Genomic DNA, 24573 nt, shown 5'->3' on the forward strand with positions numbered 1-24573 from the left:
TTCCCCATCTATAAAATGAACTGGAGGACATGGCAAATCACTTCAGGAATTTTGCCAAGAAAACCCCAAATGGGGTCATGGAGAGTCAGACATGACTATAACAACTGAACAACAATTGTGTATGTATATATACTTTATCTCATATATTTAACTATCGTTTTTAGTCAGAAGATTCCCAGATCTATATATCCCGCTTCATACTCCCCTGAGCTTCAGTTCCATTATACCCTGTGATCCAATTAAACTGACTTTGTCTCTGTTCATCATAAACAACATACAATTGGGTCTATCCATATTAAATATATACAAATTATTGCTTGATAATACTTTACATGTATTAGTCATTACATAAGTGCTTATTCTTCCCCCCACCCCAGCACTTCTCACTTTCCATGACTTCCCATTTACAGGTCGAAATATATCATGACCAAAAATTTGCTTAACAATAATAGAGACTTATTCTTCAAGGAGATAGTAGTTTTTGTTTGGGGTGAAAGATTTTTTAATATGCTAGTGAGAAAAGAATCAGAAAAATGATAAGGAATAACTTTGACATAATGTATATTTATATAAATAGAAGTAATATAAAAATAGCTTAAATATTATAGAAATCCAGGAATCTAAATTTTTTTTAAAAATTGGACCCTAAAGGAAACTCAGACTTAAGTCAGATTTAGAATAATAAACTATTATATGTAGAAGAAATCTTTTTAACTATCTAGTATAACCTTGCACTCAATTCAGAATTCTTACAGGGGAGAAACTATGAAGAAAGGTTGTTTGAATGTAAGGATGCACTAGAAGTATATCTGTGATGGAATAATAAAATACCATTTTATGAAAACTGAAAAATTTCATAAAATGTACCTGCACATTCAAAACTATTCAGATGTTCAACATTTTGTAGATAAAAAAATTATTATTTTCAACTTTCAATTTGAAACTGGCTCTTAGATATTATAAAAACAATTGTGTATGTAGTAGAACCATGAATTGCATTGTAGTTGAGCTAAAGAGATTCAAAAATAATAATACTAACAGCAACTATAGTGAACATTCCTAATATATTTCTCGTTGTTTTTCTTTTCCTATCTGCTTATCTGTTGCTGTCTTTCTGTCTCCTCCTCTTTGTTTCTGTCTCCTCTCTGTCTCTGTGTCTTTCTGTCTATGTCTCTTTCTCTTTCTGTATCTCTCTGTGTTTCTCTGTGTTTCTCTTTCTTTGTGCCTATCTTTGCTAGTCTCTCTGTCTCTGCCTCTGTTTTTTTTTCTCTTTTCCCACATCTCTCTCTTTTACTTCCTCTCTCTCTCTGTCTCCTTCCCTCCCTCTCTTTGTTTTTCTGTCTTCTCTTTTTCCCTTTCTCTCTGTCTCTCTTCTTTAAGATTACATAGGTGTAGTTATTCTCTTACTTGTCACAGAAAACTTATTAGAACTCATAATTTTGGCAACTGTGATAACTGTAATACCTGTCTGCCTTAATATGCAGGGTAAATGTTCCAACACCTTCCTAATTGCAACCTGGTCCCTTTATCCTTTATTTTTGCACACATGAAGTTAATAAAGGCAAGAAAAAAAAAGATATGGAGCATTTATGAACTTGGACATTTTGCAATAAATGAGCAATAAAAGTAAGGTAATTGGAAATAATTGGACATAATTTATGGTCCTTGACTAACTTAGTTGCATATAGACATTTGCTCATATGCATTATCTATTTTCATTTACTGAAATTTGTTGAAGCCAAATCAAGAGTTTTTTTAAATGCCAGATTACTTTCCCTTAATAAAGAAACAAATTGAAGTGACAATACATTTAAATGGACATTTAACAAATTTCACTGAGATTCTTTGAAGGTGTTTAAAGAATTTGGTGAATTGATTCTGATTATGTTTTCAAATTAGTTACTCTGACAACTCAGACGTAGCATCCATTAATTCTGATTATTTTAGATATTTTTGAGCATAAAACCCATGCATATTACACATTTAGAAGACAGGACTAGGGAAAAGAATAATTATGTGGGCTTATAGATCAGTGCCCCAAATTTTGTCTAATTTGGTTTGTCTGTGCCATTTGTTATATTCTCCCTAATGCTTGTTATTCTTTTCAAATAATTAGTTACTTAGATAATTATACTAACTTTTCAAAACCCATGATACTGCTTAGTGACTTATTGATTGATTGATCAATTAGTACTGCTTTGCATATCATGTTGTCTTTTGGATTATCAAAATTTCCTAAAATCAGTTGTTTTTGGGGGAACTCTAAAGAAAAAGTATCATTTTAGGTAATTTTTCTAACCCAGAGGTGTCTTTCTACTGGCCTCCTAAAATAGGTAGAAACATGGTAAAATGAAAAAAAGAAAGGAAGAAAAGCTTTGGCTTTGGAATCAGAAAACCTGAATTTGAATCCTGATCCTGCCACCTTTGACGGTGGTCAGATCTATTAAGCTTTCTGGGCTTTCTTTGCCTCATTTCAAAAATGAGTGATCTGGAATAGATGACTTATAGGATTTCTTATGGCTTTAAATTCAGGATACATGTAGAACTTTTGAGTATATTCCTACTTATACTCTCCTCAGTACTATTTGGCTTTTATATTAATGGTTTTAGTTTCATGTCCAAATTATCATACTTTATATACACATCAGTCTACACAGAGTAGATTCTTTTGAGCCTCCTCTATCATTTTTGGATCCCCACTGCCTTTTATTTAACATTTGTCATACAAGAATTCTATTGTCATATAACATGGGCAGAAAGAATATTGAAGGAGATTTGCAATTCCTATTAATTATGCTATTTCCCTGTCCTAACATTCATTTCCTTATCCCAACATTGGTTTCTAATTTGGTTCTTAAGTCCTAGTAGACTCATCCATTCATCTCTTCAGTATGTGCTGGCAAGTCTTTAAGAAGTGGCTCTCAAAAAAGCAAAAGAAAACAAAAACCTACATTTAAGATTAAACTACATTGTCAATACATTCTCTATCACTTTCTTAGTTTAACCTCCTCCAACAAAACAGCAAATCTAGACCTAATTTATAATATTTGCTGATTTCCAAGATGAAAATACTCATGTTGAAAATGTAACTATTAGTTCTCTCCACCCAATACAAACTATCTTTAGTATATCACCATTTTACCTTCTACTATTTTCCTTCACAATTCCCATGTTCCATGATTTTTCACTGGCCCTAAGATCATTGATAACTTCAAGTCTCTGAGTGGCTACCTAGGAAAAAATTCCTATTTTTTCCTAATCCTTCAGTTCTTCAAGATACAATTGAAAACCTGCCTTCTTCACTTGACCTTCTAGAACAAGCTCACATTTATGAAATGATTAATACATAGGGAAATATTGTGATTTGGTAAAAAGAAATCACAGAATCTTATATTTAGGAGGAACTTCAAAAATCATTTCTTTAAACCTGAGCAAGAATTCGGTCTATAACATCTTTCCTAAAAAAAACTTTTAGCATGAAGAACCTTATTATCTCTCACAGAAATCCATTTAATTCTTCATAGGATTATAAATTAAGAAGTAGAAGTGCACTTAAAGGTTATCAAATCCAAACCCTTTTTACAGATGAAGAAACTGAAATTGAATTACTTGACTAAGGTAATCATCCTCATCCTCACTCTCATCCTCATCCTCAAGGAAAATCAATATGACATCATTAACATATGGAGTAAACGTCAAAGCTTCAATTTGAATTACGGTTCTGTAATTTCAAGTTGATGCTTCTTTCACTGTTCCATGGTACCTTTAATTATTAGACATTTTTCCTTAAGTTGCACTAAAATTTATCTCTCTACAATTTCCACCAATTATGTATGTTAGGCTTTATTAGATTGCCCAGCAGGGCAAGTATAATTTCTCTTTCTTGTGGCAGTTCTTCAAACATGCATTGAACACAACTATCTTGTTTTTCCTGTTTTTCTCATCTAAACACCCTTATTTTCTTCAATTGAGCCTCAAAGATATTAACTTCACAATGGGTCAGTCAAAAGTGTTCTTATCCTGCCTCTTTCACAAACTTCATGTGTGACTTTGAGTAAGTCACTTCATATCTCTTTTATATTGTATTTGTAATATGAAGTCAAAGTACACATGTATAACTGGTGTGGTGGTGTGTGCTTTAAAAATAGTTCTTCATTATGGTATTATAATTTGCATTTAGAATCAGGTAGGCAATAATCCTCTGAATGTTAAAGTCATCTGTAGTGCTTGCCTGTTGCCTGACACTCAGCAAGAACATTGAGGAAAAAAGAAAATAGTTGGGAGACCAATACATATTGTCATTTTAAGGATTGCTTCTGTTTTCCAGCCTTTCTTGTTTCTATGCCTGTTTCTCAATTGGGAAGAGCCTCGTTTTCATCAAAACCCTGTCTGAAGATCTTAATTGTTAGCATCTCCACAAATAATTTAGCTCCCTTCCTGATTTGCATAAAGCAGTACAGTTTTCTTCTTAGAGAGGCCAACTCGTTACTTTTTTCTGCAAAGATCTATCTACTTTTGGTTTTAGATTGCTATGTGTTTGAATGACCTTTAGCCAAATGCCCTGAGAAATAATCTCCTATTCTTGGATCAAAGAAAGCAGGGAATAAATGTCTTCTACTGTCTGACTCAGAGCCGAGGTGTAAAAACCAATTACTGCCTTGCTCTTAACTGAAATCCACAAGTGGAATGGCTCATCTTCTTTCTGTTTTAATGGCTCTCAGCTTCCTTCCCCAGCATTCCCACATGCCACATCCTATGACAATTCCATAGAGTAACGAAGGGTTTAGGTCACAGATTGTGGTTTTTTAGGTTATATATACTGGGGTGTATGCAATGAGCAAATGAAGCAATTTACTATTGATCCCACCTCCAGCCTTTTTTACATGAGCCAAACATTCTCTCTGGGATGCCCACCAATTTACTTGAAATAAAAGTAAACTACTAAAAAGTCCCATCTGTGGAATGAAAAGCATGTTTGGTTTGAATAAAATAGAGAAAGGCAATCAGGGTGAATAAACTACTTATGGATTTTCCTCAGAAAAACAGTACTATACAGCCCTAAATCATAAAAATCTAGTAAAGAAGAGAGATATTTATTAACTTTTAGAAATTTATTAGGAAAGTGTTCCATGCATATTCAACTAAATTCTTATCTCCTTGAAGGCATGTCCTCTTGTATTTTTTGGCATATCCCACAGCAGTTCACAGTGGGTCTAGTACTGTCATAGACAATTTTCATTTTATGGCATTTGGGTTACCACAGATTCTTGTTTGTTCCTATATAGGCTGTAACAGAATATAGACTCTGTACTTAAAATAATAATAGGTGTATCCCCAGTGTTTAGTACAGTGTCTGATATACAGGAACTGCATAAGTGAATGCTTTATCTTTCTGATTATCTACCAAATAAATTCTGGGAGATGTGCACTAGAAGCATTATTTTCATTTTTACAGATTATAAAACTAGGAGTTCCAGGTGTTAAATGATTTGTCCAGGGTTTGGAGCTAATAAATGTTTGAGGCAGAATTTAAATCTACAGCTCTGCTGACTTTAGGTTCAGTGACTCTCCACTATACCCTCTTCTTGGCTTTCTATCCCCTTATGGAAGCTTGTCCCTTTATGTTTGCCATCTTTGAATATAAGGAGTTAGGACTCAATATATGGTATCTTATTGTAGAGATAACTTAGGAGAAAGTTATAGAGGTAGAAGGGGAAGTCTAGGAGAGACTTTTTAGCTGGAAAGTCTATATATACTACACCATATAAGAAACTTATACTAAACCAAAAATCTGAGGATTTGCTTAATATAAGTATGGACATGCTTATTGCCAGAAGGCTGCCCACTAGAGAATGATTTTTTTTGAGGGGAGAGAGAAATGAAATTAATCTCATGAAATAAATGAGAAGAAAATAAGACTGACGAAAATTTAACAAACCAGCTAAGCCACATTGTCTTAGGAATATTTATAGATGACATAAAAATAATACAGATAACAATATAAAATGGTATGCATCTTCAAGCATTTTTAAAGAATTTATTTTTATCAATGATGAAGATGGAATTCTCACATCTGGACTATGTTATCTTCATACATGATGTACGAGACAAGGAAATACCGTTAAGAAAAGGAAGGCAGGAGAGGGGCTGAATGTTACTTAATACATATGCAAGAAATCTTTAGTCTTCTAAGGTCCTATGTGATATATTATTCTCCAAATGTTTATCTCCTCAAAAAAGATGAAAATTTAAGGAATAGCTAACATTTAATAGTACTTTATGGTTTGCAAAGTACTTTACAAGTATTATCCTTTTATCCTGACTGCAGCCTGGCATTCTATATATTAGGCCACCTAGCTTCCTTGAATCCCATAATACTTTTCTTTAAATCTCATAATGCTACACAGTCTTCTTATTGAATTATATATAGTAATTAATCAGATGTCAGTGTAATTATCCTTACTGGAGAAATTATCCTTTATTGTAGAAAACAAAAAGTGAATGAAAAACAAATATTGTCTAGACCATGTAATAAAATTAAATGGGTGGCCTGTCATACTTAGGTTTGATAGTTGTTTCTTTTCCACACTGGAGGAGGAGCGCAGTTTTACCCTTCATGACTGTAAATGCCTTTTTGTCTCCTGGGATTTTAATAGCAGACTTCATGAAAATAGTTCTTGTAAGCCTTTAGGGAATGCTTGGCACTCTTGGAATTAAGTTTTTGTTTTTAAATTGATGCACAAAATATTAGTCTTTGTATTTCAAGTACAACAGTAATTTCATAGTTGTTTCCATCAAAATCCATCTGATAGAATATCTTATTCTGATATCTGTTTACTGATATAAAGAACTATATAAGGATTTTGATTTTTTTTTACCATACTTATGATTTCATTGATATAGTGAATTTCCAATGAAGAAACGCTACCAAATATATCAGTTGATTGTTGTCATTTGGTCCTTTTTAGTTGTGTCTCTTTCTTCTAGACATGATTTTGAGGGTTTTTTTGGTCAAAGATACCAGAGTGCTTTGTCATTTCCCCCTCCACTTCATTTTACAAATGAGGAAATGAAGTCAAACAGGGTTAAGTGACTTGCCTAGGCATACACAGCTAGTGAATGTTTGAGGCCATATTTAAACTCAGGTCTTCTTGACTACAGATCCAGAGCTCTATCCATTATGCTACCTAGCCATCAAAAGCATGCTACATAGTACCTACTTAAAAACAATTTTTTAGGATTGTTTGGGGTTCCTGACAGGTTAGGTGATTTGCCCTGGGTGGCGCCAAAAGCCTGTGTCAGAAGCAAGATTAGCACTCAGATCTTCCAGATAGTCATGCCATTCACCATTCACTGTCCTAAGCAGCCTCTCAGTCTTTCATGCAATTTCATAAATTTTTACTCTTCTCTATCAAATTAGTATGTGGCACTTCATTCATAGCTATTCTCTATAGATAAAAATTATAGTTTCTTTTATTTGGCATAAAACATGGTTGTTATTCTTCTAGTTTTTATTGTCTAATTATAAAGTTTTTCACCAGTATTTTTGGTGTGCCATATATTCAAGTATTATGAGAGTAATGGGAAAAGTCCATTTTATTTCCTATTATATCCATTGATTTTTATGTTTAAAGAGCTTAATGACTAGATCCAATTTTTATACCTGTGTTCCTTATTTTGCTCTGTTTTCATCTTATTTCCTTATATTTCTCATATGCTACACTCCTATGTTTTGTCTTTCTAGTTTTGTTTTAATTATAGGAATCATATTTTTCATTCTGTGACATATCCTTGACCACAATGAAGCTCATTTTGAAGAAATATTAATAAAGCACAACTAACTACATAGATAAAATATTGGGCTTAGAGTTAAGATCTGGAATCAAATTCTGTTAGTTACCAGCTGTGTGACCTTGCACAAGTGTTATTCACTTCTGAGCCTATTTCCTTATCCTTAAAGGAAGGACATTGTATTTCAGGATATCTTCTATCTCAAAGGGAAAAAATCCTAATCAAGTTGAAATAGATATCTAGAAGTGAGATTGACCATTTTCTTCTTTTAACTTTTCTGGTAATTTATACTTCTATTATTCACTGTCTATATTCACTCCGTTTAATTTTATATATGCCCCTTTTGATTTTGTAGGTCCTTTCAGAAAAGGTATTAGATCTTATTTACCCTCAACACCTTTCAAAGTTCTTTGCAAATAGTAATGATGCCCATCAATTTCACTGTGCAAGACATTTTGGATGAAGAGAGATAGGTGGATTTTATTCTCTCTAAGCATGCTTGTATAACATAAAAATTTTTGAGAGACAAAGTTTAATTGTGTGTAATTTAATTCTGTGTAATTAATCAGTTTATTAACATGTAAGCACATAATCAAAAATGCTTAAGATCCCTCCTGGAACCCACTCAATGCTTAGAAGAACTGGCCTTTCTGAGGATGGCCATTAACTCTAATTAGTTATCAAATAATGAGAGAATGGATATTATAATGAGAGATGGGCATATTGTAATAAAGAGACTTATCTATATCCATATTACTCCACATAAGGTAATCTAGACAAAAGGGAGAATTCACTTTTCCCTAGATCTGTCGGAGTAAAACACATGGACCAAAATCTATCAAGTCACCAAAATTAAAATTTTGTTAACTTTGAGTTTTCCCTCATTATTAGTCTAGTTTTTCACAGGCTATCTGAATAATCTATAGGGGCTGATATCTGAATGAAGATCTGGAAAAGGGGAAAAACCTTGATCCTAATTCAATAATTGATTATTAACATAAGAGAAAAATAATAATTTCTCTCACCTGACTTCAACATTTGGAAGGACTTCTCCAGAATTTTCTGGCTAGTTACTCATTCTCCAATCTCTTTCTTGCCTCTAAGAGGGTAGGAGTGGGGAAGAACAAATCTAAAGACTCCTAGGCTGAGTGACTGGCCTATTTAAGGTGAAATTGGATGGAAGCTTTGGTTTCATGTAGATTACTTTCTTTGACAATATAGAAAGTTTAAAAACACATTATAAATAAAATTAATAAAATCTCCGAATACCTGGGAAATCTGTTGATTTGCAAGCTATGTTGGTGAACATCTAGACAGCTGAATTTAGTAAAATCAATTATTCTCAAGTTCTTCCTTCCCTTTTCTTCTCCTCACACTATAGCAAAAATAGCAACACAGAAGGCAAAGAAAACTCTACCTAGAATATCATTCTTTAAAAACCCAAATAACCATTAAGCACTATTTGAAATAACATAAATATATTTAACAATGAATCTTACAGTCATTGTTTGTGGCAATAAAACTGAAGAGAGATATGAATAATGAAATAAATTTGTCATTGTTTCAGTGGTTTCTCTGAACTGGCATAATTTAGTCACTCCCTGCTGGATACTGTTAATAAGCCCAGTGTTGATCCAGAGGAAGGCTCCAGCTGCCCTGGAAAGCATATTCATTCTGCTGTTTCTTTTATAGCATCTCCTGCTGCTCACTGTCTTCATTCCTCTACAGAGAAATTTCAAAGAGCCCTCTGTAGTAGAAAATTCTATCTTCCAGTCCTTACCTTGACTTTTCTAGCTTCCTCTTATACCAGATTGGGAAGAATCACAGGGTATTGCAAAAAGTCTTAGTGTAATCTTAAGTTTAAGCTTGACTTTTTGGAATATAATGTACAACACTTTATTCAGGTGCTTTTTATATGGTAACCAATCCAAATCTTGACAGAATGATTATTACAAGTCATTTATTATATGTCCTCAGTTGCTGAATTGATGAGAGATACACCATAGAATTGAGAGGATGAGAGAAATAGAGATTGAAGAAGTTGACTGTACTAACCATTTATTTTACATAGTCATATACACACAAATTCAGAGACAGAGACAGTGTGACAAAGACAATAGGAAAAAGAGAGACAGACAAGAAAGATATAGAGACAGAGTAAAGAAGAGATGGAGGGAGGGAGGGAGGGAGGAAGAGAGGGAGAGAGAGAGAGAGAGAGAGAGAGAGAGAGAGAGAGAGAGAGACAGAGACAGAGACAGAGACAGAGACAGTAAGAAGAGATATGAAGACATAGTGTCCTAATAATATTCATGAATCATTGCTTTATATTTCCTCTGCTTCTTCTCAAGTTCTTAGATCTGCATCCAGAAGGAACCTTACAGGTCATTTAGCCTAACTCATGCATTTTAAAGATGAGGAAACAGAAACCTTAAGGGAGGTTAAGAAACTTGTCTTAAATTGCACAGCGGGATATAAAGCCAGTCCCTTGGCTCCATGGCCCACACTGCCTCCCTTTATTCTCTGTGTGCTACATTTTATTTTTTTCAACGGAATCATTGAGGCTTCCTCCTAGGGTCTTAGAAAATAATTTATTAGAAGTTTTAAGGGAGTTTTTTTTTTCCTTCATCAGGTACCTTCTACTTGTTATATTCCTCTATGTGACCACTAATATTTTAAAGTCTGAATCTTAATGAAACAAGTATCTTATCAATATATGACATTATTCCCATATCACCACTGTTTCATAAGATAAAAATCAAAGGCTTAATGTGGTAATAATAATGATAATAACAACTAGCATTAATATAGTACTATAAGATTTGCAAAGCATTTTACAAATATTTCATTTCATCCTCCCAACAATCCAGGGAGATAGGTGCTATGCTTATCTACATTTTACAGATAAGGAAATCAAGGCAGGTAGTGCTAAATAAGCTAAATGACTTATCCAGGACCACATTCTAGTATCTGATCTGGGATTTAAAATCAAATCTTTCTTATTCTAAGTTTAGTACTCTATACTTTTGACTAGAGAAGGAAATCTAGAATACAGTTCTGTCTCTATCACTAATTAGTGATAGACCCTAGTATGGTCCCTCACACAGAGTAGGATCTCATGATTGACTCAGGACAAGTCATTTAAGTTCATTTTTCTTAGTTATAAAAAGAAATAATTGGACTAGATAGTCTCTTGGGTTCTTTTTAATTTATATAATATTTCCTCCATTTCTCATGAACAGTTTACCGACCTTTAGGTAAGGTATGTGTCACCTTTCTGTCACTTTCAATATCATAATTTGCTTTTGACTCATGTTCTAAGACTTAACAGCCTCTTAAATTATTAGTCCTGGTTTACTTGTTTTATCTTTAAATGATACTCTTCAGTAGCTTGAAGCTTTGGAAGGAAGAATTTATGAAACAGTCAAAAAAGATATATTACTATTTTTGTAAAATATGCATTCCAAAATTTATTTGGAAGAACATTTGGTTTTATGTATCTGCATCTATATCTATCTTTATACATGCATATGTAACATATACATATATACATCATATATATACATAATATATATAGTTATACTTATCTTCATGTTAAAGAGGAGGAAATTAAAATATTCAGTGACTCAGGGACAGCTCAACTTCAGAATAAAGTACCATATTAAATTTATTCCAGAATTTTTAGCTTCAACATTTCTAAAAGTTTGTCTTTCTGGTCCCTTTGAGATCTAAAATTCCATGGTTCTATGATTTAATACATAAATGTGTGTGTGTATGTGTATATATATATATATATATATATATATATATATATATGTGTGTATGTATATATGTATATATGTCAGACATCCATAAATATATGTGAGATACATGGAGATTGAAAAACTGAATTTTCTTTTGTATTGCAGATATACAAAGATGAAGACAGCAACCAACATTTACATATTTAATTTGGCTATGGCAGATGCATTGGTTACTACCACTATGCCTTTCCAAAGTACTGAATATCTGATGAATTCTTGGCCCTTTGGAGATGTACTCTGCAAAATAGTGATTTCTATCGATTATTACAATATGTTTACCAGCATATTCACATTGACCATGATGAGTGTCGACCGTTACATTGCAGTATGTCACCCTGTCAAGGCTTTAGATTTCCGCACTCCCTTGAAGGCAAAGATGATCAACATATGTATTTGGTTATTATCATCCTCAGTTGGTATATCTGCTATAGTCCTAGGCGGCACCAAGGTCAGAGAAGGTAAGTATAGTCAGCATATAACTCTTTCAATTTTACCTAAACTTTCCTTCCTCCATCCCCCCAATAGAAAATTCTGATGTAGAGTACAATCAGAGACAGTCAATTGAGGAGACATGAAAATTCAGAGGAATAAGGAAAAATGTCATATAAGGTGGAAGGAAACTAAAAGAGAGTGAGCGGGGGAAGAAAATTTTGGGCATAGAAGATAGTGACTTTCTTCAAGTAATCATTTTAACTTGTAGTATAGGGTACCACTTTTTAGTTGATATTGTAGTGGATGGAGTGCTGGATTTGTAGTCAAGAAAACCTGAATTTGAAACCTTCTTAGCTATATGACTTTGGACAAGTACTTAGTCTCTATCATGCTCAGTTTCCTTATTTGTAAAATGGAGATGAAAAAGCACTTGGCAAATCTTGGAGTAGTACTTTTTATCATTAAGCAAAAAAAAAAATTTTTTTTAAAGGTTTGAGCTATTTAAAATACCCATGATTCCTTAAGTATGGATACTCCATATTTCTTCATCAGGTTGCAGTTATGAATTACTTTGATAAAAAACAAACAATAATGACAAGATATTATCCAGTGACCATCCTTTTGTTGCCAAGCCCCTTTGAATTTATCTAGTTATGTCTTCGGATGCTAGATAGCCATTATGTTACCAGTTTGATTTAGATTCAAAATCTTCTGTTTCATAGGACCTTACAGAATTTATACTTCTCTGATAAAATCCCTGAAAATCTAGGGTTAATTACATTATGATTATTACCAATTTATCCTGTATATAGCCTGTTTGTACTTGGCCATTTGCTAGTTTTCTCTACCATTAGACTTCAAACTTCTTGGGAACAGAGGCTGTCTTTTGCCTTTTTTTGTCTTCCCAAAACTTTGAACAGTCTGGCAGGCACACAGAATACTTTTAATGAATGTTAATTGACTGGATAAGACATAAAACTAAAACATCAGAATAAAACTTAAGTACAAGTAGGCATGAAGTATTCTTTGAAAAAAGTAACTAAATTTATCTACAGCAATTTAAGGTTCCATGGAAGTTTACTTATACCATTCATTTCATTATTCCCTCATCATAGCCCTGGGAAGTAGATGTTACAAGTATTATGATCCTATTTAACAAGTGAGAAAAATTAAATCTCAGAGAGGCTCTGTTTATCCATTGTCACACAACAGAGACTGTGAAACTACAACAATTCTGTTTACAAATCTGGCATTCTCCTTACCATAAGATACTACTTTAATATAGGAGATAAAATATATGATAGAATATCATTGGCTGGAATAAAGTATATTTGTGATTATATTTGTTTACATGGCTTACTTTTAACTTTGTAAAATAGATTTCATCTGAAAAGTTTACAAACAGAATATAGTATAAGTTTACAATGATAATAATATAATTTATATAACACTTTTAGGTTTGCAACTTTACAAATATTATTATATTTTATCCTCAGAACAATTCTGAGAAGTAGGTGCCATTATTATTACTTTTTTTTAGAGATGAAAAAACTGGGTCAGTTAGGGGTTAAGTGTCTTGTTGGTGGTCATATAGCTAATGTCTGAGGCAAGTACATTAGATATCATATATATGGAGATATTAATGGAAAAGAATCTTAAGGACACAATATGAGTTTTAACTAATCATGATCTATTTAGATTTTTTTAAAAGTATAGATAATTCAGACAAGCAATTTGCACTAAAACAATTATACAACTAATAAAATAATTCATTTTTCAATTAAGTTTATGTGAAAATTCACATGAAAACTCAGTTTACATTCGTCACAAGAAGAGAATGAAAGGAAAGTGAATCCTTAGAATGACATTTTAAGTATCAACACCCATAAAAAACAATAACAACAAAAACAGACTATAGGAAGAAAAATAGTGCCTAAATCTTTAAGATAGGAAATCACTTGCCCCTCATTCCCCCAACCCCAAGGGTAAAAAGAATTATTCTTGGTCACACTGATTTTCAGTTCTGTACATAAAATAGAAAAGGAAATGGATCTGACAAATACATAATTACTTAGACTGCCTATTCAAAGGCCATGTTGAATGTTTTGTGTCCCATGAAACAAGTTCATGTGCTAAACCCCTATAAGACAGACTGGGGCTTTCCCCTTCCCTCCTCAGTAACAAATCAGCACATCTTTAGCAGCACCATTTATTTAGTTTTATGCATGTGAGAATCACAATCACAGGAATCAAATTTATAAATGAGAAATAGACAAACTATTCAGGTTTAGGTCATTAGCTCATGTTCCTAGCAAACTGGATCATTATTCTTTTCACTCTATTTCTAGGTTTTTGTATCTCTAGGGTAAAAGGTACAGTTATGAAAAGAACTGTGCTCTTAATAGAATTTCATTTTTGCTTGCAGAACAATCATTTTGAAAATTATAGATGATATTTCTCTCCCCAGCAATTGTGTAAGTGCTAGAATTCATGAATACCTGTGGGCACAGGTAATTGACTACATATAGCTGTTAAATACTTTCAAGGTCATGGCTCAGGTACATGTCCTGAAATAATAACATATGTTATATGGTAAAAAAAAAATTAATAAAGTACATGATGTTTTTCTCTTATAAAACTGTGAACTGAATTTCCAACTTAGCCACAGAAGGCTGTTGATCAATCTTTCAAGAGACACAAATTCTACTGCCTTCCTCTCTCTTTACTCTCTCATTCTCCCCTCCTCTCTCACTCACTTAGTCTTTCTCCATATATATCTGTTCTTTGTGTGTTTCTCTGTGCTTCTCTTTGTGTCTCTGTCTCTTTGTCCCTCTCTCCCTTTCTCTTTCTCTGTTTCTGTGTCTCTTTATGTCTCTGTTTCTCTCTCCATCTCTCTCTCTTGTTGTCTCTGTCTGTGTGTGTGTGTGTGTGTGTATGTGTGTGTGTGTACTATCTGTTTCTCTGTCTGTCGCTCTCCATCTCTTTCTCTTTGTCTCCCTCTGTCCTTCTGTCTTTCTGTCTCTCTCCATCTCTTCCTCTCTATCTCCCTCTGTCCTTCTGTCTTTCTGTTAATCTCTCTCTCTCTCTCTCTTTTTCTTCTCTTCCTCTTATTCCCCATTTTCTATCTGTGCTCTTTCTTCAAGTCATGCTGGTTTGTCTCTCCTTACTCCCCTGCTCCTGGGAGCTCCTCAGTTGCAGGCATTACATGTATTCACAATCACACTTGGTTTAACTCTAGATGATGCAGTGAATAGAGTATGGGCCTTGAAGTCAAGAGGACCTGAGTTCAAATCAGCCCTCTCACACATAACATTTACTAGCTGTGTGACTCTGGGCAAGTTATTTAACCTTAGTTGTTTCAAAAAAACAAGGAATAGCATATATATGTCAACTATACAGTGTGAAGAAATGGGCTAAGTGATAGAAAAAGAATATAAACACATCGAAGGCAGAAACTGTTATTGTTGTATTGCATTTATTGGATACCAAATCAGCACAGAAAAATGTATTGCTTTTGTAGGGCACTTCAGGGTATAGTGAGCATCACAATTTTTCCTAAGAATTTTCTAAGCATAGAGTTTCAGTATAATGCATTGAATGTTAAGCATGTTAGGAATTTTTGGGAAATAATATGGTGAAAAATTATATCGATAACCAGAGAAGGAATTGATTGTATTTGAATACACTTTGAAGCATTCTTTCTTTCTTTCTCTGTCTCTTTCTTTTTAACTTAATTTTTCTTGAGGGTTTTTTTTTTTTTTGCATTGGGGGGGAGATCTGTTTTCATTCACAACTTGACTTTTATGGAAATGTTTTGCAGAACTTCACATGTGGTTTCTCAATTGTGGGTGGGGATAAGAGAGAGAACCCAGAACTCAGCCATTTTAAAAACAACTGCAAAAAATTTGCTTGCATGTAACTGGGGGAAAATATTAAATTTCTAAAAAAGGAGAAAAGTAGAAAACACATTTTAGGAAGACTATGGACAAACTGGTGAGTAAACATGATGATAAAGGTACCTTTAGTTAATGCCAAATGAGAATGAAATCAAGAAACTGTGGGTGTTTAACTTGGAAAATTGGTGACTTGAGACTTGATAGACACCTTCAGGTGTCTGAAGGATTGTTACATGCAAGAGGATTATACTGCTTGATCTATGAGCAACTTTCTGAGACAAATTAAGACATTTTACGGAAGGAAAAAAATCTTTGTAACAATAAGAATTTCACAAAAGTAGCAAGTCTGCCTTGGGTGTTGGAAAATTCTCTCTCCCTAAAGATTTTTAAAGAAAGGCTGGATGACCATTTGGGTGTGAGGTATATAAAAAAAGCGACTGCTTAAGTGCAGGGTGGACTCAATGGTCTCTGAGATCCTATGATTCTGTCCTTAAATTCTCTGAACTTCAGATTCATCTTCTGTAAAATAATGGGGATAGTAATAGTTACTTGCTGTACTTATTCCTTCAGGATATTGTAAGGAAAATACTTCAGAGACCATAAGACCTTTATTTAGGTTTTTATTAGCGTGTCCTTTATTACTATGACTGGCAAGTAAATGGTGTGATGGATAAGATCTAAAGTGAGGAAGACATGTAAGTTCAATCTGGCCCTTACTGACTGTGACCCTGAGTAAATTATTTAATGCTATTTATCTCAGTTCCTTATCTGTAAATTGAGTTGGAGAGGGAAATGGCAAACCACTCATTAGCTTTGTCAAGAAAACTCCAAATTGGGTGGCAAAAAGTTGATTAAAACTGAAAAATATCTGAACAAAAAATAATAATTACTACAAAGATTACTATACTTGTACTGGAATCTGACAAGTATGACTTATCATGGCATAAAGATGATTCTATCACAAAAGGTCATGAATTCAGGAAGAGTTTACTCAGTTGGAAAGTCTTCAAGTGTGGGCTTTGTGATGAACTTATATGTCTGTTGTCAGAGTATTCAACTTGAAAAGTTTGGAAAAGATCATTAATAAATAGTAGCCAACAGGATTAATTCTCTTGATTTCAGAAACACATGAAAATAGTCTTTTGAGGCATAGGAAATATTTAGTCATTCAACAAACATTTATTAACTAGCTAATATATTTGAAGCAGTTTAATGTAATGGGTAAAGAGCTTTCCTAGCAACCAGAAAGTCTTAGGTTCAAGTCCCATTTCTGACATATATTGAACTGAGTCATCCCAGGTAAACCACTTAAACTCTTGGTGCCTAGGCAACTTTATTCTAAAATTGTAGAGAATGTAATAATCTGCACTAGTAGCAGAAATTCCCAAACTCAAAGAAATCACAGGTCCAATCCCTTTCCCAAATCTCTGTAGGACTAAGAAATAGAAAGACAAAAGTTAGATAGCCTTTTCCTTCAAGGAACTGCAAATAATAGCTCTAAGAAAATTTTTGAGCAATCAGTTATTTTTCTTTATTCTTTTTGATAATATTTTGAATATATATTTCCATCCAAGGAATTACTGGGTTGAAGGGGTGCAATTTTTTATTTATTTTCATCCTGTAATACAAAGATTTTTCTTCAAAGAATCTATGTTTGTAATCCTACCAGCAGGCAGTGATTCTACCTGTCTCTCTACAATCCTATTTAGATTAAGGTTTTTTTTTTTTTTTTTTTTTTTTTTTTTTTTTTTTTTTTTTTTTTTTTTTTTTTTTTTTTTTTTTTGATTTGTACTTATTTGTACCACCTCTGCAGTTATTATTGAGATTAAAACTTTTCAAATGATTTTGAGCAATTTGGTATCCTTCTTTTGAAAAATATAAATTCATTTCATAAATACATTATGGACTGAGAGTTAGCCTTATAAATTTTAATAGTTTTCTGGATATTTGTATTTGTTATGTTTGCCATAAATATTTCTCAAGCTGCTTTTTTCATTTAATCATATTAACTTTTCTTTCATATTTTTGTATTTTATATAATTAAGCACACAAATTTTATTCATAGTAATTGTATCTGTTTAAAAGGTGAAAAAAGCAATTTTCTTTCACTATTAAATGACAATATTCAACTCTCTTTTACTTTTTATAGTTCTTTTTATGTTAAAGTATGTTTGCTGTGTCTGACTCTTCATGATCTCATTTTGGGTTTTTCTTGTCAAAGGTACTGCAGTGGTTTGCTATTTCTTTCCTCAACTCATTTTTTTCAGGTTAGGTAACTGAAGCAAATGAAGTTAAGTGACTTGACTAAGCCTACCCAAATAGTATGTGTCAGAGGCTGTATTTGAACTCAAGAAGATGAGTCTTTCCAAATCCAGTCCTGGAACTCTGTTCATTGTGTCACCTCTCTATAGGGGCTAAAATGACATTTACTTTTTTGGATTTTCATCTACTACTTATTCTTTGACTAGTTTTTGAGTCAGTACAAGGGATTGCCTCTAAAAAAATTATTGTTATCGGTATTCATAAAATTCCAAGCTTTGTAATTTGTGGGATAACTAATGGAATTCTGAATATAACATGCTTTACTGTCTTATAAGTTATTTGTTGTGGAAGATATTTCAATATTTTTAGGAAATGTGTTTTAAGGAATAGACTTCTTATGTCAGAAAAAAATCATTCCATAACATTATTGTTTATAATCCCTTTGTCCAGTAGAAAGATGTTTTTTGAAAATATAAAGAAAAGAGTCCCTCTGTTCCATCTCAACCATTTTCTTATCCACCAAAAGAAAAGGAATGAGCAGATAAGACAGAGAAAGAAGGGAACTGGGTAAACCCCTTATGAATATAACCTTTAACAAGAAGGGACTAGATTTCTGTTTCTTCCAATATTGAACCAAATCAATTTAACCAAAATCAAATGGGGAAGTGGAAGATATTTTTGGGTTAAAAGAGGAAAATTAACATTAACTTTTATACATACTGTAATAAAAATGTAAAAATAAAATTTTGCCACTATTATTCAGATAATTTCCTAAATTTTCAGATAAGTCAAAATTATTTTATTTGCATTTTGGGCAAAATTCTAAATATAACAAATGGGATCTGAGGTACTTATAATTATTTTATAAAAATATATGTAACTCATAACTTAAAAGTTAGCTTCTTTTTGGACTCTTTCCTCTATAGGGACCTGTTCCTAAAGAAAAGCTGAAATTCAGTGTCTTCTCTCTCAAAAGTGGAAGCCAGAAAGCCAGGAATTTTTTTTCTCCTTCAAGCTTTCATCTACTTCTTTCCTTATTCAGGAGAAGATATATTGATCTTCACCTATAAGTAGAGTCCCATGCAAGTGGGTTTTAAGCCAAAGGTTACATTTATATCAATTGGTTCATTACCAAATTCTTTGCAGTCAATCAAGTTTCTTTCATATTTGTCATTCTTTGAACAGTTTCATGACATTTACACTTTATTACTTAACACAAATGAATTTTATTTTATCTTTTCAGTGGTTTAAAAATTGGGGAAAAGTACTTTAAAATAACTCTATAGAGGCAGTTTTCCTTTGGAAAAATATCACTTCAGTTCCTTATGAAAATCCGCAAAGAAAAATCCATTTTAATAATTAGAAATGTTCTGTATTCTGAGGAAATGAACAAGACTTATTAATTTTATGTATTGATTTACATTGTAACCAAAGTATAATATGTAACCTTTATATAATTGGCTATTTGATACTCTTGATTTGTACTGAAAGATATTTAACTTGAAAAATGTTTAGATGTTAGGTCATACCTTTAAAAAATCTTCTCTTGTTCATGGGGTGCAGCTTTTATTTGTGCTTTGTTGGCCTACTTTGTGTGATAATATTTTAGCATAATTCATTTATGCAAATAGAGAGGCTACTAGGTACATTCTAAATAATCACAACCATATATCCATAATAATTTATGGGATGGTCTAACCTTCCCCTAATTATTATTTTTTTCTGTTATTTCTTCCAGATATGGATACCATTGAATGCTCTTTGCAATTCCCAGATGATGATTATTCCTGGTGGGATCTCTTCATGAAAATCTGTGTCTTTGTTTTTGCATTCATAATTCCAGTTCTCATTATCATTGTCTGTTACACTTTGATGATCTTACGCTTAAAGAGTGTGAGGCTACTTTCTGGCTCTCGAGAAAAAGATCGCAACCTCCGCCGAATCACCAGGCTTGTTCTGGTTGTGGTGGCAGTCTTTATTATCTGTTGGACCCCGATTCACATATTTGTACTGGTTGAAGCTCTGGGGAGCACCTCCCATAGTACAGCAGCCCTTTCTAGTTATTATTTCTGCATTGCTTTAGGGTATACTAATAGCAGCTTAAACCCCATTCTATATGCTTTCTTGGATGAAAACTTCAAGAGATGTTTTAGGGACTTTTGTTTTCCATTTAAGGCCAGGATGGAGCGACAGAGCACTACTAGAGTTCAAAACACAGTTCAGGACACTCCCTACATGAGAGAGGTTGATGGGATAAATAAACCTGTATGACTAGTCGTGGAAATGTCTTCCTATAGTTCTCCAGGAAGAGAGGAATTCAATGATCTAGGATTAACTCAGATCACTACAGCAGTCTGAGCCTAGAAACATAGAATTTTATTTTGGAAAGACTTTTAGAAGTTCTTATGTCGTAGAGTCATGATGAGGGCAAACTGCTATGGCAATCAAGTTCAGTTGACACCAAAGTTTAAGACAAGGTTTGAAGACAAAAAGAAAATCCAAGTAGGAAGGTACCTTCTTTAAATCTAGGAGTTCAGACTATCTGACAATTATTACTAAGGAAAGGAAAGTCAGATCTCCATTTTCTAATATTAGACTTCTGCTCCCCACTATTTGCTATGGCCTTATATTTAGAGATACTGTTCCTTGTATACTTGGTTTTTAAAAAAGGAAAAGCATTTGCTTCAGACTGAAAGTGAATATTTTAAGTCCAGATTCTTGCACAGTGGTAACTTCAAAAATGATGGTCACTATGAAGTTGCTCACCTTATTTCCCTTTACTCTTTATGGATAATAAGCATTTCCTTTAGCTGTATGGCAAAAATTTCAGCTTAAGCATGGATTGAATTTACATCTAAAGTGTGCAATGTTTCTGTGTATTGTGAAAGTCTTTTTTAAAATTAAAAAAAATAAATTCTTAGGATGCCTGAAATATAGTTGCTAATATATTTTAGGGTACTTGGCACCTAGAGATGATGCTTTCTGGTTTTAGCTATGATTCTCTGGTATTTAACTTGAAAAATGATTAGATGTTAGGTCATACCTTAAAAAAATCTTCTCTTCGTTATTTGTGTACAAAAGAGAACTGGAGTCAGAGAGCCTTTGGTTTATTAAAATATACCAGAGCTTCATCTTGAAATATTTTGTATATGTAGATAAAGAATGGGCTGGCCCATCTTTAGCTCTTCTTGACATGTGTGTCTAATGTGAAAATAAGCCAAGCAGCTAATTCATTCACTCGGAGTGATGACATTGCTGGCAATTATTATAGTAACTGGCACATTTCTCTCGTCATAGAGTTATTAATCATAGGATTCTAGCTATTTTTTAGATAGCTAGAGACCTTAACTGATCTTATCATCAGTATAGACCAGCAATTTCCTGTAGATACAGCCCAGCTTCACTCTTCTTGTGGAGGGATAGGAAATGTCATTCCTGGGCAGAGTGTAGAAATGATACGCTTTGTTTTTGTTTTTGTCATGCCTTAGCTTAGATCAGATGCCACTTAAAGAAGGAGGTTAAGATAAAACCTTAGTAAACCATGCATTGTGATTTTGCCATTTGGATTCAAGACTCTAAAGTGAAGAAAATTTCAAAATAATATAGATATAATGAGAGATGTACTTCATTTGTGCATTGTCTCAACTCCAAAATTATTTTGATGTATGTGTGGACATTTGCCTTTAGAACTTTATTTCACCAAATAGGCACAGGGCACACCCCACCCAGGGTTTAAAGGAACCTAGACATATGCACCTCTGTGAAACTGTAAGATATTTTAATTCTTCTTTCTCCTATCTTATGTCAATGCTATATCAAAATTAAAACTTGGCATTTAAGGAGTTAGTTAAACAAGTATTTTCACGCTTTACCTCAACTATATTAGCTTGTCTATCTTAAATCTCCACAGTACCTTAATTAATATTCCTAAATTCTTTGGACTGTGTGACTGGACATATTTCTAATTGAAAATTAAACAATTTTATATTATATTTCTTTGCCATATTTAAGCATATGTGTGCTTTTATATTCATATATAACCAATTTTAATATTTATTGACTATACTATGATATACTCAAACACTTCAACTACAGTACTAAATGGATATGTTTATACACACATATGTGTACACATATGGAAATATGTATATATATATGGCTTGAGGATATAACATTAAAGAAAGGGTAAAGAGACATGCTCCTTTCTTAAAAATATTATACATAATACTTACAAATATCAAAATAATCTCACTTATTTCCTGGAGCATTAAACTCATCTGTTAATATCCTAAGCTCCCCAACTTTTTTACTCTGGGGAGTAAATAAAAACATTGGTAATAAGGATGGCATGAGATTCTATGAAGTGTACATGAAGTGTCCTCATGCTAATGCCCTGATGAGCACTGAGGTTATCTGAGTCTTGTGCCTGAATCTGCCCATCTCTTGTGCCAGTGATACTAGAATTCTTATGCCACTCAATAGGGCTACATATGCTTCCTTGCTATTGCTGTCAATACTTCCCTCAAAACTTTTAAGGGATTCCTTCAATAAGAATAACAGTAGGGAGTCACAAAATAAATAGATCACAAAGTTTAGGGATATAATAACAAAAGAAGGATATGATGCACAAATATCTCTTTGTCAAAAATACAGCTTGCATTTTTATGCTCTTCTCCAAAAAAATTTTTTTCTGATGCGTGACAGAAGTAACAATAGTTACTAAATGCATACTCTTGGATAATGGCATCATCAAGATCCTCTTCTATTAATTTCTTTCTTTAGTATTTTGATGTTCCAGTCCTCTAATTTCAACAATAAATCACAGCAAGGTACATGTGTGTCTTTCTGAAGTCAGAATCAGACTGTCCAAACTTAGTGCTAGTTTTTCCAGCACTCATTTCAACATGGGTTTGTTACAGAGGTTTAAGAATTTGAAGGAGATAATAGTGAGATAAATAAGTTAGCAACAAGAAGGATAGATAGAAGAGTAAAAAGAAAGTTGTTTTGAATGTACAAGATTATCATGTCTCTATCCAGAATAGCCCTTTATAAATAATATTTTTAAATTTATAATTTTTATAAAATGAGAGAGAGCCTTTGGTGTCGTGGATACTACACATCCTATCTATGTGATTCTAGATAAATGACAGCTTCTCAGTGCTCTTGGAAATTCATATGTTGCAGACAAGGCTACAATTTAAATTGAAAAATGGAGTTTCTTCACCTTGAAATTTCTTATTCTAATGAAATTATAGGTATAATCCCAAGTCCTCTGGTTTATTGATATAAAATAATAATAAAAAAACTTCAATAAAAATTTCAAAAGACAGTTGCTTAATTCCCATTTATCAAGTACTATATAAAAGTGTCTCTCTGAGCAAAACTTGGCCCTCATCTTGTATAGTTACTCTCATCCCATTTATAATTATTTAAAATGTATAACATAGCAAAACAAGATATATAATTGGAGTAAGAATGAAAATGTTTGGCGGGATTTCTAGTAGCAATTTCTCAAGGAGAAAACTGTGACTGGGCTTTTTGGTCCTTTCATGAGAATTTTTGGATTCAGCAGAAACTTGAAAACAATATCTAAAAAAAGAAGGAATTTATTTTGCCCTAGCAAATTCTTCTAGTCTCCAAAAAATACTTTCTTGTTTCCTTTCTAAGCTCTGATAGAAATATATATGCATATATTATGTATTCTAAAATGGTGATAAATTATGCATTGTTATGTATATGGTTGTGCCTTGTGATAAAAATGTGCTAAAAAAATATCTCTCAACATTTATTTGTTATGTTGTTTCATTTATTCTGTTACCTTATCTCTAGATCTGTATTTAGAAAAAAATAAGGTACAGTGATTTCATGGTATTGTAGAGGTGGTTTGGATTATTCATTTCTCACGGAGAAAATATAGAAACATTAAAGCATAATTAAAGGAAAAGTAGAATATTGGAATCTAATTACTTTGGAATTATTTCCCCCAAAGTACACTGGATTTGGAGTAAGAAAACAAAAAACCTGGTTTCAAATTCTAGTTCTCCTTTTTTACTTGTGTGACCAAAGGCAAATCTTTTCAATTCTAATGGTGTCAGTTCCACCTTTATAAAATGAAAGGTTCAAAATATATAATTGATATGGCAATTTTACCTCAAAGCATTATGGCTCAATTCAGTTTAATATGAAAAGCATTGAATAGCCTATGTATTAAGTAGCATGTTAGACTCTGGAAGTTAAAAATCCAAGAAACAAACCCCTAAAACTTGCTTTTAAGGAACTAGGATTCTAAAATCAACCCTAAAATTTAGAAGAAACAACAGCAACCAAAAATTGATTTAGACGTAATTGGAAATTCTCTTTGTTGAAATGCTAAGTCATTTAGGGATTTCATA

General features: G+C 32.8%; 1 protein-coding gene across 1 annotated transcript in view; it reads left to right on the top strand.

The window, feature by feature from the left end:
• The window catches only part of OPRK1 (opioid receptor kappa 1), a 28492-nt gene extending 4523 nt beyond the window's left edge, over positions 1 to 23969 (top strand). The window contains exons 3-4 of the mRNA XM_003759782.3: positions 11697 to 12049; positions 19920 to 23969. Coding sequence (XP_003759830.1) covers positions 11697 to 12049; positions 19920 to 20452 — 886 coding nt within the window. The 3' untranslated portion in view covers positions 20453 to 23969. The remainder of the gene's footprint in view (positions 1 to 11696; positions 12050 to 19919) is intronic.
• The last annotated feature ends 604 nt before the right edge of the window (positions 23970 to 24573 follow it).

The sequence above is a fragment of the Sarcophilus harrisii genome, chromosome 1 (assembly GCF_902635505.1).
Source record: "Sarcophilus harrisii chromosome 1, mSarHar1.11, whole genome shotgun sequence".
Taxonomy (NCBI): domain Eukaryota; kingdom Metazoa; phylum Chordata; class Mammalia; order Dasyuromorphia; family Dasyuridae; genus Sarcophilus; species Sarcophilus harrisii.